General features: G+C 47.7%; 1 protein-coding gene across 1 annotated transcript in view; it reads right to left on the bottom strand.

The window, feature by feature from the left end:
* Positions 1-18,178, bottom strand: part of Txnrd3 (thioredoxin reductase 3) — a gene marked incomplete at its 5' end in the record, with an annotated part of 35,016 nt that extends 16,838 nt beyond the window's left edge. Inside the window, 10 exon segments of the mRNA XM_005387260.2 lie at positions 216-308; positions 1,285-1,510; positions 2,363-2,478; positions 4,208-4,350; positions 9,108-9,227; positions 11,034-11,106; positions 11,294-11,398; positions 13,482-13,591; positions 14,772-14,832; positions 17,966-18,178. Coding sequence (XP_005387317.2) covers positions 216-308; positions 1,285-1,510; positions 2,363-2,478; positions 4,208-4,350; positions 9,108-9,227; positions 11,034-11,106; positions 11,294-11,398; positions 13,482-13,591; positions 14,772-14,832; positions 17,966-18,118 — 1,200 coding nt within the window.

The following is an 18,178-nucleotide window of genomic DNA, read 5'->3' as shown; positions in this document are numbered from 1 at the left end:
TTATTCTATGTGTAGTTACACAGACAGTACGTGCACACTACCACGGTAGTCCTCAGGGATCACTGAAAACCCAGTGTCAGCACTCAGCCCCTATGTGTGTTTAACACACTCTTATAAAGTATCGAAACCATCCTCCCCCGTTTTTTCTGTAAGTTTAGTCTCTGTCCACTCGGGAGTATGTCCCGCCACTTACTGCTCATAAGGTAAGTACTTACTGTGTTGTAAACATCTTCAATTGTTTCTGCTCCCTCCGTGGATTTAGCTGATACTTTCAGCTTCCCGGGCGAACCTTTTTCCAACTGCTGAATCTAATAAGGATAAAAATAATGCAATTGCTTCATCTGATATGACGAAAAACAAATGGACCAATGACCAAAGGGTGCACACATGTGTGGGTGAATACGTGTGTGTGTGTGTGTGTGTGTGTGTGTGTGTGTGTGAGCACACAGAGGCATTGAGGACTTTGGACTTGGCAGAGAGGAAAAGAAAACTGTCCCACACTAGGATGTGGAGGCAGAAATGAATGAAGATTGGCTGAATGAAAGGAGAAGGAAGGGAGGCTTCCTAGGTGTTGCCTTAACGCCTTGTAGACAGTGCCATCCTTGAGCACTGGGGGAGGACAGAAAGGTTAGCTGGGGAACACACCCTGTAGAAAATACACTTTCGTCTTTGGCGTGTTACATTTGAAATGTTCAGGAGGGACTGAAGCGGCGAGGGCCAGCCAGTAAGCAGTGGTTAGGAACGAGTGTGGAATCCAGGAGAGATGTCTGAGCAGGAGCTGTGGATCTGAGCACAAGTGTCTGCCCCTGCGGCGAGGCCCGGGACATACAGGGCAGAGACTGGATTTCCTGAACTGCAGCTTCCAGAGCGGGGAGAGATGGGAGGCAGTTGAGGGTCTGGAAGCATGAAGTGGAGCAAGAAAGTGGGAGAAGCGTGTAGAGACAATTTGTTTTTGTAAAGGGCAAACGAAAAATGTGGACCTGGTGAGAAGCGAACAGTGGAATTACTTAAGATTGAGATGTTCCGCTGAGAAAAGGGATGAGACCACAGCGGGGGTTGGACTGTCCTTGAAAAAGTGAGGAAAGGTCAGAGGAAAAGAACAAGGACACCTCCAGTGTCAGAGGCAGGAAAAAGGAGGCAGGTTCTGTAGATTGGGGTGGGTAGGGACCTTTAACACTGAGTACAAACTAGTTTACCTAATGCAATGAGGCAAGGAGGGCAAAATTAGCAATTTAAGAGTAAGAAAAAAAAAAAAAAGGAATTCCAAACGCCACTCAGACTTACCGTCACAGGCACAAATTTTCTTAAGAACTTGACGCCGTGCTGTTCCATGTAGGAACCCACTTTCTCTGCCATCTCTTGATCGAAGCCGCGAAGGAGGACAGAGCGCACCATCACTGTGACATCTAAGCCAAAGCCCGCAAGAAACCCTGCGCATTCCAGAGCCACGTAAGATGCACCCACTACTAATGTTTTCCCGGGGCAGTACGGCAGGGAAAAAAGATCGTCGCTGAAAAACAAAAAAGAACACCAGCTTGCGCAGGCAACGAAAGTGAAGTGAGTCGTCTAGGTTCCGTTGTACAGCGCTCTCTTGTTGGCAGAACTGCAGTTTGTTTGGCAAGTGAAGAAACACTAGAAGCAGCCCCCTTGTGAGTTTGTGTTGAGGCTACAGTGGACAGAATGTGCAGCAGGAGGTACGCCTTCTATGCGGTCAACTTAGAGCACAAGGAGTTTGTGTAAGTAGAGGGGAAAAACTGGACTACCTTGAGAAAAGCAGCCGTGAGGTGTGTGGATGTGGTGCATGTGGATGCATGTTCTCCCGAACAGCAGTGCGGGGAAGGACACACCGTGTTACCGTGCGCCTGCTCCGCAAGCCCGCAGGTCACTGTGCGTGACTGTGCGGTGTCTCGGACTATCCCGGTAAAGTTCCCGGAACACCTCGGTACTGAAGGGAGCTATGCCGCTCTGACCACCTGGTCTACCTCCATCCTTGCCGCTTAATCTTAAAGCTAATGGTTTTTACTTCTTCTCCTTGACCTCCATCCATGTTATTCCAGAAACTATCTGGAAACAGAGCATATTTTTGTGCATAAATTTTACCCCTCACATGATTTACTTCATTTCACTCCCTCTGTGTTATTACTTGAACTTTGTCACTTCCTGCGTTGTACTTTTTTTTTTTGGTACCAGGAATCTAACTCAGGACCTTGCGCTTGCCAGGCAGAGCTTTGTCCCCAGCCCCTTGCGTTGTACCTTTATTTGTCATCAGTTCAGATTTTCTGTACAATAAGCAAGGAATAAAATAAAGGGAAACATAAACATAATCCATTGATTAAAGCTGAAACACTCTCTTTACTCTTACCTGGTAATACAGTATTCTTTATCTCCTTGGATTCCTAAGTACCGTGGCCTTTCACCTGTTGCTATGACAAATTTTGCAGCAGTGTAAAAAGTTTCCTGTCCTTTTCTAGTGGTGGCCTTGAAAAAAAGAACAGAAAACTTCCCTTATTCAGCGAACGCACAAGCATCAGACACCCTGGAAAATAGTTACCACCCTTTCAGGGCTTCTCATTTAATACCAATAATGTGTGCAAAACTTATCGAGCAATAAGATAAACACACCACAGCTGGGAGTGGTGATTACACCTGCAATCCTAGCACTTGGGAAGCTGAGGCAGGAAGATCACTGAGAGTTTGAGGCCAGCCTGGGCTATAAAGTGAGTTCAAGGCCAGCCTAAACTACACAGTGAAACCCTGTCTCAAAAAGATAAAAAAAAAATATATAAAAACATGCCCACAGAAAATAGAGTCCTTTACCAAATGGTAGCCAATGCACCACAGTAGGGCAGGGGCAGCAGGCTAGAGAGCCAGTCAAAGATGGCTTCGCAGAAGGCATGGAGTTGAGGGAAGGAAGGTGATGGGGAAGAACGGAGCCCCGGACAAGACAGCATTGCACACATGCGCCCGCAAGGAGCCGGGTCATGGGGAGCAGGAGGCCAGAAGTGACTAGAGAGCAGCACTGTGCCGTCAAGGTGAGGAAACAGCCTAGGCCGGAGGTGAGGCCTCCCCACGCCAAGTTAGAAATTCAGACTGTGGAGCTGTGGGGAAGCGACAGCGACTGCTGATGCTTTGTAACTGGATGAATAATTCAAAATACATTTTCACGTAAATCACTCAAATACCAATGAAGGTGTCCAAAGAAGTAGATCGGTGGGGTAGAGGGCGGGCAGCCTGGAGAAGGGGCTGCTCAGGAGGCCCCGGAGCAGAGAAGTCAGCACAGGCTGGGGCAGGGAGAACCAGGGTCCAGCCTGAGCAACTGGACAGACGCGGGCATCACAGATGAGGCAGGGCGGGTGGGGTGTGATTGGCGGGTGGGGTGTGATTGTGCCAGGCGTGTTATAGTCTGAGGGAGAAGACTAGCTCGCATTTCCACAGTGACTCAGGGAGTGATGTTACTCAAAGTGGCCCATGTGCGGCTTTAAAGGGCAGCCTCTATGGACTCCTCACCTCGTCCTCAGCTGAGGAAACGCTGACCACAGAATCACCTAAGACCTTGTCCAGATCATCTCACATGGTATCACTGAAGTAGGAAATAAAGTTTCTGCAGTTCAGGCTAGCCTTGAGCTGACTTTGTAGCCCAGGCTGGCCTCGAACTCCCAACGATCCTCCTGCCTCAGCCTCTTGAGGGCTGGGATTACAGGTGTGCACCACCATGCCCGACTTATAACACCAATTTTAAAAATGTTATCATTATCAAATGATCTCATTTTCCTTAGGTATTGATCTCATAATGTATAAACATTATAAATATAAATATAAATGCACTGATTCTGGCATTGCTTTTACCAAAGAGTAACAATTTGTATTGAAGTTTTAGTAAAATCTCACTTTTTGAATTTTGAATAAAACTTTGAATCATTTTAGTCTTTTGAACACTGAACCATTTAGTTTAAACATTTTTCTCTTTTAAAATGGAAGTAAGATCAAAGGCAGACAACTTTAAGAATTCTTTAAAATGCAATGTCTTCAATTTAGCCGTCATGTATAATCAACAAACTGAGGGCAAACACACGTCTGTATAGTCATACGCACTGGGTGCACACATGCATACACACGCCAGCTATTGCCAATATGGAATTGTAGTTCCATGCAAATAAAAACCGTAGTCAGGAGGGGTAATGACCAAGACATGAAACACAGACAGTACCTTTATTTTATGCTGCCCCATGAATTCTCCGTAGGAATTGACATAGGCCACCCCTTTCTCTCGCAAGGACACCCTGTAGCCCCAGTTCAGAGAGCCGATGTGGTTCTGAATCGCTTCTGTCATGGACTCCCAGTTGTGCTTCACTGAACAGAAATAACCGGGGTGAAGGCGTGGAGTGAGCGCTACTTGTGGTGACAAGTTACACACAGCCACAGAACCACACACAAGCCCCCCTACCTGCTGCTTTGAAAACCAAAGCATGCTCGGGCTGGGAGGCGCATGTCTATAACCCCAGAACTCTGGAAGGCTGTGGGAGGAGAACTGCAAGTTTGAGCCCAGCCTGGGCAACCTACTGACTGAGTGAGACCCTGTCTCAAAACAGAAATGTTTTTTATTTTTTTGGTACCAGGAATCGAACTCAGGACCTCATGCTTCCCAGGCAGGAACTGTGCCACTGAGCTAAATCCCCAGCCCCAGAAATGTTTTTAGAAAGGGCTAAGGATGCAGCTCGAGTGGGAAGGCCCTCAGTTCAAGCCTGAGGACCAAAAAAGAAAAAAATTACTTCCATCTTACTTTTCAGCTGGTGATGCCGCTGGGTAAGAAATGTCTTAATTTGTCTTTTATTTTTTTTTAAATTTTTTTATTTTTTTAATTTGTCTTTTAAAAGCAATGAACTTTCTGGGCGTGGTGGCGCACATCTGTAATCCCAGCACTCGGGAGGCTGAGGCAGGAGGATCGTTGCAAGTTCGAGACCAACTTGGGCTACAAAGTGAGCTCAAGGCCAGCCTGAACTGTACAGCAAGACCCTGTCTCAAAAAGACAACAACAACAAAAGCAATGAACTTAGCCCAACTCATGAATTCTATTTCTTGTTTAATCTCTTGTGTCCTCTAGGCACACTGGCTATAACTGGGGACAGTTTTTCAGACAGGTGCACCTGTCTCCCTGTGTATCCCCTGTGGACTCTGCTTTGGTGCAAGGCTGGCCACCTGAGTCGCTCTTAACACCAAGACCCCGCGCTCTTCCTAAACACGGGCTTTGGTTTTTCCCCATCACATCACCAGCACGCTTGCGTGGGAGATGTGGGAGATGCTCACCTGTCCCTCTGAGAACCCAGCCCCTGGGACCCCTCAGCCACCCACGCTCCTCTAGGACACCGCTGTAGAGGAGAGGTGACAGCGTGCTAGAGTTCTGGGACCTCCAGGGACAGTTTTCGGTTTTCAGACTACGTATCACTTCAGCCTAAAAAAGTAAAAAGGTAAACTTTTCATTTTTCTAAGTTCCGCAGCAGTTTAAATGACATCGGAAGAGTCTATTCCTTGAAGACTTGAGAAAATGGATTTGTAAAGCTCTGGTTGTCTTTTGGGACCCGAGGTGCTCAGATTCATTTCCTTTGATAATTTAAGTCACTCAAATCGTTCCTATTTTCCTAGAAGATATTTCTGTTCCTTGAGACACTTAAAATGATCAGCACTACCTTGTACAGCCACATTCAATGCTTTCACGTCTTCCCTGTCTGTAGTGCTATTTCTTTTCCCCCACCAATGTTGTTACACATGTGTCTGAGTTCTTGCTCCTGGACTCCTTGATTGGATCTGCAAGATCTGCCCATTTTATTTTATTTTCCAACACCACACTTTTTTTTTCAGACAGTGCCTTATTATGTAGCTCTGGCTGGTCTTGAACTCACTTTGTAGTCCAGGCTGGGCTCGAAATTGTGATGATCCTCCTGCCCTAGTCTTCCAAGGGCTGGGGTTACAGGCGTGCGCCACCACGCCTGGCTCACACACCCTACTCTACATTTTGTTTATCAATTCTGTTTGCACGAGGTGGGGACAGGGTTGCTTGTCAGTCTCTGGGTTTGTTGTTTGCTTGCCTTTGCTTACATTCTGCTTTTCTGGTGTTAACTGCTATTCCTTATATTTGAATTTCCTCAATATAGCTTCTCCCATCTATTCGAAACTTTCTCATACATTTAAATGAATAAACAGGAAATCTTTTAATCATCAACTAAAAATTTTATATTTTCAACACTGATCTCTCTGGATGTTAAGTATTTGTGTATAAACAACACAGGAAAGAATTTTGCTGTTAGTGAACCTGAGACTCTGACCCACTTCACTTTATGCTAATACAATTTTATTCCTGGAAATCATATGGCTGCTCTCACCGTCCGCTGCTATTGTGTTTACCGGGAATTACAATTTCATGCTGCTTCTCTCCTTAATTTTGCTTTGCTACCTATTCTCTGGGCATTTTCCCCTTTCCTTTTACCCTCCTATTGGAGGTTCTACACTCCACTTCTAATCCAGAAATTATCTATGCATTTTAAACCTATTTTAAACTATAGTGCTCTACCAAGAGTGGAAATATCTAAAACATTCTGCTGGAGTGAGACTTCAGCATGAATCACTTCCTTTCTCTCACCTCCCAGATTCTGCTCACTTCTGATCATTTACTGAGCCAATGCCTCACAACTGTAATGCTCCGAACTCCAAGTGAGAGATGGTCATTCCTTCCTCCTTCCTCCTCCTCCTTCTGCGCTTGGATGGTGCTGAGGATCGAACCCAGAGCCTTGCTTGTGCTAAGCAAGCACTCTACAGCTGAGCTACCTGCCCCAGCCCCAGGCTGATTTTTTTTTTCCTTGGTACTGGGAATTGAACTCAGGACCTTGCACTTGCCAGGCAGGTGCTTGTGCCACTGAGCTATATCCCCAGCCCTAGTATTTTGAAGCCTTTTAGAAGCTGACTGACTTAGAAGCATCTGATATGTAGGGAACTTTGAGAAACCTAAACTTTGGCTCACTTGACAAAATCACATTCCTCAAAGTTCCCCATCTATAAATGCTTTCTGAGTCAACTCTGGGGTGCTGTGCTAAGTAGAAAATGGAGCAAGCACTTGGCAGAGGTAGGAACACTGGCTGAGGCCTCTGCAGTGAGGGTGCACAGGTCCTGGCTGTCCCCTCTCTGGAAGGCAGTCACACGGTCGAGATGCGACGGCAGACAGCAAACAAACCCCAGAGCCCCTGCCAGCCTGGACCGAGTTGACGGCCTCTGCCTGCTCCACGGGCCTCCACGCCAGACAAGGAGCCACGCGCTGCCCGGCTCAGCCTTTCAGCCACGGGGACTTCAAGGTTCCTGCCACGCTGGCTTTGGATGTGCTCTGTCCCTATTAGATCCCAGGGGAAAGCTGGCTGCCTTGGTGACAGTGGCTGGGTCACCACAGGTGTCTGCGCCTTTCTCCTGGGAGTAAGTTCCGACTTGGTGGGGCAGAGGCCACCTCTGAGCGTGGCTTCTTCCCTGCATGCCCATTTGCCTGCCCCAGGGGCCAGAAGGATGCCAGGGTGCATTCTTGGACTTCCTCTTTTCTTTATAAACTACCCAGTCTCAGTATTCTGTTACAGCAACAGAAAATGGACTAAGAAATGCTACTTGGTGTCAATTATTTGAGAAACAGTATAGAAACGCTTGTATTTAAAAAAAAAAATAATATACTCTTTAGGGAGGCTAAGGCAGGGGGATTAAAAGTTTGAGGCCAGCCTCGGCAAATTTTGTGAGACCCTGTCTCTAAACCAGAATTTACAAAAGGCTTGTGGATATAGCTCTGTGCTCATAGGTTCAAAGCCCAGTACTACAAAGCAAGAAAGGAAGGAAGGAAGGAAGACTCCTTAGTTACCTGCTGAATCGAAATGCCCATCATCCAAACTCTACTCCCTTCAGTAGGAGTTCTGCGGCACTGGCTCGAGTTGGCTCCCTCTTTAGACTCCTAACGCCCTAAATCTTACCCTGAAAAAACCGACTCCCTTCAGCTTTGGTGACAGCCCTCCCGGTTTCTTCCTCTTCCTGACCCACTTATCTCGGGTATTAAAAAAACTTACCATTTTGTCTCTTTTCTGTTTATTAGTTCACATTCACAGTACTTAGTGATCACATGCATCGTGGGGAATTTGTAGGTGTGCATAACCCCTTTGTTCTTTTTGTCCCCTTCCCTTCCCCTTCCTCCAAGCCTTCCTCCCCTCCCCACCTGCGGAACCTCTGTTTCCAGATCTTGCAGACCCTACCCGTCCTCCATGTGACTCGAGAGCGGCTCCACTGTAGACCTGGTGAGGCCTCTGTCGCCTCTCACCCCCGACACTGCCGCCCTTCCCATCCCGAGGGCTGCGGTGCCACTGCAGGATCCAGAGCCCGACCTGTAGCTCACGCTCCTCTCCTGCTTTGACTCAACAGCTCTGTCACCTCTGGAGTGAACTTAAACTTAGAAGGGGGTACCAGCACCTTGCCGACCTCCTCTCTCCTGACACCTTTCCTCTCCCCATCCACTTGCTGCCCCCAGCCCACCCTGTCTTCTGACATCTGCACAGCATGGTCCTCAGTGTCCTCTTTCTCTGTGGCCTTCAAACTCAAGGGCCACCCCGTCCCCACCCTCAAGGCTGTACTAGGTGCCCCTCAAGTCAATGCCATAGAGCAGCATGAATTACACTGCACTGAACGAGCTTCCTTGTGTCTCCAGGACAGAGCTGTGCACCCTCAGAGCCCCGCCAAGAAATGCTTAGTGCTGAATTTGTTTTCCACTTCCCATTAACCAAAGAGATACAAAACCACTGGCACAGGGAAAATGTTATCACGGTAGTGGATAAAATTCACACAGTGACCCTCGCTACTCGATTTTCTCCACAAGGGAAAAAAACCTGAAAAGAACCATCACTGTCTCCCACATTGCTAGGGACTGAGAACACCCCATCTGGACATGGGCTCACGACAGCAGGGCCATCTCTGTGGCACCTGGACCTGCTGGGCACACAGGGCTCCTACCAAATATCTGGCTCTGCTGTAAAACATGACTGGCAAATCTCAATCTAAGGATGTCGCTTCCTCTGTTCCCTGCCGGTGTCTCCACTCACCTTGCTGACTGTACTCCCAGCCAAACTTCCGGGAGTCGAGCAAGGCCTGCCCCAGGAGGGCAGCCTGATGCATCAGCTTCTTAGGGATGCAGCCCACGTTCACGCAGGTACCGCCAAGGCCTGAGGAGCACGGGACAGTTGAGGGTTTCCTGTGTGCCATAGTGTGACTCCACACCTCGCAGTGTCACTAGAACGCATGAGTGCGACAAGCTCAATGGTAAAGGGGATGCCCCACCCCAAAATAAGACACAAGTGATTCAGACTTTCCAAATAACCTGGAGTCTGTGGAGGAGCCCAACCTCCGGCACAAATATGCGTGTGCACGTGGGGAGTGTGGCATCCGTCCCCATTGCAGTGTGTGGCTGGATTAGACTTCTGAGCAGTACCCAAGGGTCAGGAGCTCAGCTTCTGGGCAACGCTGGCCCCTGAGCCAGCTGGGTTCCCTGCAAGCTGCCTGGGAGCATCTACTCTGGAGCTCAGCAACCCGAACTGATTGTGTCGAGCGCCCCCTGCAGGGCAGGAGCAGGCTTCCCTCTGGCTGCCAGTTCTGCTCTGCCAGGTGCTAGTAGGGTGTCCGGACAGTAAAGGGGGACAGCAAGAGAGAAAGGGAACAGGGCAGGAAGAGCGGCACACAAGGATACAGATGCTCCAAGACTATCAGAGGAAACACCATGTTAGACTGTTTTACCACATGAGATTCTAGGCTAAAACTTTTTGAGATAACATGGGTTTTTAAAAATGATTTTGAGCCAGGGAGATAGCTCAGTGACCTAGCACCTGCCTGGCAAGCGCAAAGTCATGAGTTCAATACCTGGTACAAAGAAAAAAAAAAAAAAAGATTTTGAGCTGGGCATGGTGGCGCACACCTATAATTCCAGCACACAGGAGGCTGAGGCAGGAGGACTGCTGTGAGTTTGTGCCCAGCCTGGACTACAGAGTGAGCTCAAGGCCAGCCTGAACTACATAGCGAAACCCTGTCTAAAAACAGTAACAACAACAAAAGAATTTGATATTTTCTTCACCAGGGTCCGGCAGAAAAGAGAAACCACACTCAGGCTGGGTAACTGAAGAGGGTTCATGGAGAAATTATTGCAAGGTATAGGCAGAAAGGGACTGAACAGTCCCCCCAAGCCAGTGACAGCAGGGGCCACTGGGAGCCCATGGGCAGGGACAATAAGGCCGAGTGTCCTGACCCAGAGGAGCCTGTGACACATTTGCCTTCCAGAGGGGCAGGAAGTGACCCGACAGAGCGGGAGCCAGGAGAATAAGGACGCAGCTCCCCGCTCCTCCCCTCCAATACTCAGACTGGCCGAGCCCACCAGAAACCAGAGGGCAGCGAGGCTGCCACCTGATCCGTCTTCGGGGGCACAGACTGAAGGAAAATCGATGTGAAGCATGCACAGAAAACACCCAGCACTAAATCTGTGCGTTCTGCTCCTGACAAGCAACAAACAGCAGGGAGACCACGCTGGCCCAGCAGCGTGGGCCAGGGTACGCAGCAGTCGCAGGGCTGGGCAGCACCGTGCTTCTTACTTATCCACGCCGTGGGGGCCCAGACCCTAACTCCATCCATTCGGGCAGCTCCTAGACCCACTGATGACACTGGCGTGAAGCACAAGGTAAACCTGGACCAGGACCCGTACACACACTGTGCTCACGGCAGGGTGAAAACCCTGGCACACATACACCGAAAACCAGGGCACAAGTGGTAAGATGTTAGGGTCGTGGAATTTTTTTCTTTCTGTAAACTTTTCTTAGCTCCTTTTATATTATCTTTTCAATGCCACCACTTAACTGTGTGACTCAGTGTCCTCAGCGACAGAACAGGCTCCTGAACCCATTTGAGATTGCTGTGGGACTTCAATGAAATTACACCAGCAAACAATGCAAGTAAAAAGCGGAGGAGGGGGAAGTGAAGCAGCTCACCCCAGGTCGTGCCCCTCGGCGACGGGACCACGAAGTCCAGCACCATGACTTTCTTTCCCAAGGTGGCGGCCTCCTGCAGAGAAGCAACTGCATAAACACATCTGGCCATGTTCTTGCCCCCAAGTTTTCTCTCCCCTACGTGAACACATTCTGTGTTTGTGAACTAACACGGTCTCTTCCCTAAATGAAACCAGCTGAGACTGTAATGCTACAGTACGATCTTTTCAGACGGCATCTCCCACTTTCGCCCCACGCCCCACCTTTGCGCAGGAGAGGCCGCCAGAGCCACCCCCGATGACGATGAGATCGTAATCATAGGTCGAGTCCTCCTGGAGGAGCTTCTGAAGCAAGCCGCTCTGATGCGCCTGTGGGTGCCAAAAGGATAGGAAGGCTACTTGACTCAAAGTTTTAAAATTGTTTATTTCCACCCAGCGTTCAATCAGTGGATTTTCTTAAAAAAAAAAAAAAAAAAAATCTTAGCAACAACTGATAAACTGTCTAAGTTGGAATCATAATTTATCTGGATGCTGTTCAGATAGGGTCCGCCACTTAGAACTTAGGCCAAAGTACATGGATTTTGGCCCATTTTGACCTGTAACCCGGCAGCGAGGCATGTGTCAAACGACCCACAGGGTCGTGGCTTCATATCTATGTCACACAAGGTCCTTTTTCCTTGGTTTAGCATCAAAAGATCACTCAGGTGTTGTCAGATAACCAAGCCTCACTTTTCAAGGTCCCTGTTCCTCTGTGCTTGTCTTCATTTTGAGAATTTTTTTTTTTTTGTCTTTTTGAGACAGGGTCTCCCTATGCAGTTCGGACTGGCCTTGAGCTCACTTTGTAGCCCAGGCTGGTCTCGAAGTCGCAATGATCCTCCTGCCTCAGCCTCCCGAGTGCTGGGATTACAGGTGTGCGCCACCATGCCCGGCCTGCTAGTCTCCATATTGAAAACAACTTTTAGGCACCATCAGCAACTTTTTCCTCTGATTTCTACTACACAGATCACAATTTATAGCTGTGCTGGTGACTTCCTATACAATGTAAACGTTTTGTTTCTCTTTCAGCAATGGCTGTGATGCTGGCTTGGTCCCCATAGGGATCCGAAGCAGCTTAGTCAAGGTAGAAGTTTGATATTTTTATACATGAATGAAGAGCTGGGAATTGGGTATTCTTGTTTTTCTTGTTCATTGTTCTCTCTCTCTCCTTCCCTCCTTCCCTTCCCACCCCTCCTCCCCTCCCTCCAGTCCCTCCTCCTCCCCTTCTCCCCTCACTCCCTCTCTGCTAGTGCTGGGGATCAAACCTAGGGTCTTGTGCATGCTAGACAAGCATTCTACCACTGAGCTTGATGGGTGATTTAGCAACAGTTTTCTCTATGCGAAGTCAGCTGCTGAGCCCCCTTACTTCGGCTTTAGAGAGAGCAAGCTGCAACCAGCCCTTCCTGTGAAGTACAGCAGGTGTTCCACAGCCACGAGGCCCACCAGATGCTAAGTGGCCCCCAAAGAGCTGCTATCCGAGATGGCTTTTGAGACATCCTAAAAAGGGCTCCACTGCCTCCTACTGTTAGGTCCCCTTGGGGCAGTCCACCTGCTAACCAAAGAAAAACGCTTCCGTCTTGAGATACATTTGCTACCTCTTATGTCCACGTCCGTTCTCTGACATCATTTTCCAGGTGGGGACGGCCAGGCCGGCGCTTCAGTAAGTGTTCGGGGGCTGTAGTTACAGTACTTACCACCTTCACACCGGGTGCGAGCCTCCAGGACTAATAAAGCAGGCCATGACCACGTAACACGGTTAATCACGGATTAACATTCCACGCAGACAGTCTTTTTCCCCAACCAAAGTATAATTCTTAATTAAAATTTCAATTAAGTATTTAGTCAATCACTAGTTACTAACATTTGCATACATATATAAAGGATCCAACAGAACAGAATGCTAATAGAAGTAAATAACCAATTATCAAATAAGGACTTTATTTAATAAACATCAATTTGTATGTGTCACTCCTAACAGACTCCTGTTCGTTTCCTACATGCTAAGAACCAAACAATTACGGCCATGGATCTTGTAATTTTTGACTGCAATAAAGGGTAGCAGTTTTGATTGGAATCGGTCACCTTGGACACAGGTATTGGGGTTGCTTTCATTTTTCAGAGGGACAGCCTTCCTTTCTATCCTTGCAGGGAGGAGAACTGGCCTGTCTCCAGGGTGGCCCACCTGCCTGGCCTGGCAACTTCACCTGAACTTCTGAGCTTCTGGAAGTTGAGCTGGTAGAAAAGCTAATTCCCTTAAAATAATCAAGATTATCTGACAACAATCCTATATTCTTGTCCATTTTACAAACTCTAACAGGCAAATCAATGGACTCCTAAAGATCACTTTCTCCTCTTTCCAATACTTTTTGAAACAAAGCATGAACAGACAGCACTGAAGAATGTAGACGGTGGTTACCTGGAAAATTCGGTCAGATCCACCCATGTGTACTTTATTCACAAAAATACTGGGCACGGTTCTCTGGTTAGTCATCTCAAACAGCATTTCCTGCATGCTGGCCCCAGCATCTGAAGAGTAAAAAATTATATAAAGACCCTGTAAGCGGCTCCCAACATGCATGAATTAAAGCATGGAACACTCAAATGCTCACGGGTGTACACCCACAGTGGCCAGTGTGCTTTATAGCTATACAGTGATCACTCGATGCATGTATTGATATTGCTCTCATTTTTCCGAGGGACAGCCTTCCTTTCTATCCTCACAGGGAGGAGACCTGCCCTGTCTCCAGAATGGCCCAGGGATCACGTTTTCAGAAAAAAAACTTAAAAAATAAGACCAATTGATTCCTTTTAAAATAAACCTTTCTAAATTAGCTTTTGATACATAACTCAATGGCTCTGCCTTTTGTAAAGAATAAATATATCAAGATAAAACTGTTAGCTGGACGTGGTGGTATATGCCTGTAATTCCAGCACTCAGGAGGCTGAGGCAGGAGGATCTCAGTGAGTTCTAGGCCAACCTGAACTACACAAGGAGACCCAGTCTCAAACAAACAAACAAAAAAGATAAAATTGTTCTAACAGCAAGAACTTGGAAAATACTTTCTAATATTCCATCTGCAAAATTTTTATTGATATAGACCAAACTTTAGCCTCCATCCCTGAAAATAAAACCAGGAGATGAGCAGTTAAAGCTGTCTTGTCTGGTATACCGTTTACAAAGGTCTCAAAGGTTCAACAGTATTTCACTTCCTAAGGTGACCAGGATGAAGCAGTCACTGCCATGCAGGCAGATACCAACTCTTCCTGTCACCCCTGCAGAGCACCCCAAGTGCAGCAGTCAGTGCGTATCACGTGGATGCCAAGGAGTCAAAAGTGCCAAGCTGCAAACAGAATGTGCTGCCCTGAAGCAACACAGTCAGGAAACAGGAGCGGATTCCTTACATTCATTACAGCTCAATCTATTTTGCTGGAAAGATGGCAGAGACATCTGAAACACCTCAAATACTTCCAAGCCAGCAGCTTATACATCTTCCTCCCACTCCCTTCTCCGAAACAGGAAAAACATGTAAATAAGAAAATCTCCACCAAATTATTTGTCATATAAAGGTTCATTTTCTGCCTGGTGAAACAGACAAAAATGGCTCATCTAACACGAAGAGACAAGAGTAAATTGAATTGAACAAAGTAAATGGAGAAAAGTCAATCTTGTTGTCATTTATCACAAAGAATACGACATACTACTTACCGACTTGATCAAGTTCCAAGATATTATAGTCAACTCCCAAAGAAGAAAAGAGTTCTTTCACCTGTAACAAAAATACACCTGTTTCACTCTTGCAAAGGATTTAAAAGACGTGCATTACGGGCACAGCCATGATGTACAGCCCCCAACCCCCCTTGGCCTGCTGGGGGGCTCCCTTTCAAATGAGTGGGGCCAATAGAAAAGCTCCCCAAAACAGTGTCTCAGCACAACAGCGGATCACTAGCACCTCTCAACCTGTCACTCCTGCTCAGAGTCACACAGGTTGCCTTCCTAGCAAGGGTGATCAGCAAAACAGGAGCACCCTTCTTTTATTAAGCCCCCCAGGAGGAGGTCAAAGGCTCTACCCCACTTCATCAAGGGGTAAAATACTGGGGCCCTGATCACCTCCATCCTAGTCCACTTGCAAGGTGGAAGCTGCAGGCTGGGAAAAGTAAGCCAAGAAGAACAGAAATGTTCCTCTCTCTCTAAGCCCTACTCATAAAACAGGGATGTCACTTCAGGTAGGTCACAGTCCCCACCCCATGCTCCAGAACAAGGGCTCTGAGGCTTTACCCCAGAAGAGGCAGATCCTAAGCACACAGAGCTCCCAAGTTCTTCCCAAAAGAGCTGACTTTATTTGAAACAGATGAAGGGGAAGTCCAAGTCTAAAGATACTCTCAAGAACAATACTCTCAAGAACAATGGCCATGTGTGGAGGCACTAGCCTGTAATCGCAGCATTTGGGAGGCTGAGGCAGGGGGATCTCGGTGAGTTCCAGGCCAGCCTGGGTTACACAGTGAGTTCAAGGCCAGCCTGAACTACATAGTGAGATCCTGTCTCAAAAAAACAGAGAAAGGAAGGAAGAAAAGAAAGATGCAGATTTTAGTGGTAAGAAATTAAGAGGGAACGCTGGGCATGGCGGCACACACCTCTAATCCCAGTACTCAGGAGGTTAAGGCAGGAGTATCGGTGTGAGTTCGAGACTGGCCTGGGCTACAAAGTGAGATCAAGGCCAGCTTGAACTGTATAGCAAGACCCTGTCTCAAAAAGACAAAAAAATAAATAAATAAATTAAGAGGAAACTCATCACTCTAGTAGAGCCAACAAGCCAACAAGCTAAAGCAGCCTGCCAGATAGTTTAGCAGAGAGAATGAGTGAAAGAGATAGCTAAGAATGGTCCTCATAGGGTCGCGGTGAACTTCAAAGCTTCCCCCAGAAAGTGTCCCTGAAAAGAGGCCTAGACTTAATCCGATCAAAGAGTAGAACATTGAACACCCAGGCACTGTCTAGAACAACAGAGTAACCAGCCTACAACTAGTGGAGTATGAAGTGCACATGTGACTCCAGCAGGGGCAGACAGGAAAACAGCCAAGGGGGCCTGCTAACCCTGTTACCAGGGCTGCACCTGCTGCAGGGGACATGGAGACCTCAGCTGGGGTGGGAATGAGCTCCCCTGATAAGCCAGGCAGCTCACTATTGCACAGAGAGCCTGCAGGTACCTGGGCCTGAGCAGTGGTGAATGAGCATTCACACTAGTGTGGAAAGGATGGGTTCTGCAGAAAGTGAGACAGGAGCAACCAAATCACAGAAAAAGCACAGATCTGCACTTACACCACCACCACCAGTTCCAGGGGATTAAGGAAAGCCATTGTGGAAAGGATACTATAAAACTCCCAGCAGCTAAATCAGGAGAATATCTTTATGACCACAGAGAAGAGAAGTAGGTTTCCTAAATAAGACACAAAAAGCACAAGCTGGTTTATAAAATAGTGATAGGTTCAGTGACATTAAGCTTGCAAATTTCAGTTAACTAAAAGATCCCCAAAAGAGAACAAAAAGAGCAGTCAAATCTGGGAGATTTTCCAATCTATATAACTGAAGGATTAGTATTCAAAATATATAAAGAACACCCACAAATCTGCACAACAAAATGAAAACATCTCAACAGAAAAAACAAAGGCGTGGTTGTTTCACAGAAGAGGAAAATTCAAGCAACCCATAAACAGGTGAAGTCCATCAAGTTAATGCAAAAATTCAAGCTACAAGGAAATACCATTTCATAACTGCCTTGATGGCAAAAGTTAAAAATATCAACTGTTAGCAGAGAGACAGAGCAAGAGGAACTGTTATACACTGGCAAGGGCACACTGGTATAACCACCTGGAGAAACTGGTGGGCGTCACCGTGGCAACTGCAGATTTCATGCATCTTTCCTGGTCCAGCAGTTAGAGCAAGTCTTGCACATGGGCACTGAGAGATGTGCCCAACCACAGGCATGCAGCCATACTGTTTTCACGAAAACACACTAGAAAGATCAAAATGCTAAACTGTGGGAATCACCCTAGGGAATAGAGCGGCAAAAAAATTAATGAGCCACAGCTACAGGTACTAACACGCATGACTCTCTGGTCGAACACATAATCCTGGAGAAAAAAAAAAAAAACCTGCAAGAGATTCTATCTACAAAGCCCCCAAACAGGGGAAAAGGAACAAAATATTGATTAACTATACGTGTGTATATGAATGTACTTGGTGAAACTGAGTAAAAATAAGGAATTTCGGCCAGTGGTCAGTCCTGTGGGGTCAGGAGATATCCCAGGAGGCTTCCAAGCAATTAACATCATCTTATTTTTTAGAGTTAATATTCTCGAATACATGTTTTACAAATATGTATACATGTATGTGTAATCAGTGTAAGCATCAAATTTGAAAACGATAGCCTGCGATTCCATGAGCATGACCCAACAGCTGTGCCTAGATTACCGTCCATGTCTCATTTTTCAACTTTCTGATGTGACCTAAATTTCAAAGTATTCAAAGTCCCTATTTCACAGGTGGATTACGATTCAAAGGTTCATTTCTAAGTTGCTTTTAGATTTTTGCGGTGGGGGGATAGACCCAAGGCCTCGCGGCGGGCTCTACTCCTGGGCTTCGCCCCTCACCCAGCCGGATAATACGTTTGCCCCTGAAATGACACCCAACGCCTATCTGGCCCCAAAGCGAAGGCAGCAGAGCCCGAATGACCCGACTTCGTGTCCCCGCCGGCCTTCTCGCACCCTCACTTCAGGATGCGCGGCACCAAGGCTGCTCGGGCTGGGCCCTGCGGGTGACCCCGACCTGGCTCCGGGCGACTCGGAGGGAGCGGCGGCCTCTTCCCCTCCGCCCCCCTCTGGGCAGGAGGCCGGGCCCGTCCCTACCCGCGTGCTGTGGGGACAGTAGCTCTTGCTGAAGATCATCACCCGGTTGTTCTCGATGAGGCCGCGCAGATGGCGCCGCAGCTCCTCACGGGTCTCGGGCGGCAGCTGGGCGGCCCTGGGGGACAGGCGGGCGCGGCGCTCGGGCGGCGACATGGGGACCCCTCGGACGCTGCCCAGGGGGCGGTTGGGGGCCTGGCCTGCTTTCCCGCGCCC

This window comes from Chinchilla lanigera, unplaced genomic scaffold (genome assembly GCF_000276665.1).
Source record: "Chinchilla lanigera isolate Chin_1 unplaced genomic scaffold, ChiLan1.0 scaffold00028, whole genome shotgun sequence".
NCBI classification, from domain to species: Eukaryota; Metazoa; Chordata; class Mammalia; order Rodentia; family Chinchillidae; genus Chinchilla; species Chinchilla lanigera.
This window is presented reverse-complemented; position numbering and strand designations above follow the sequence as displayed.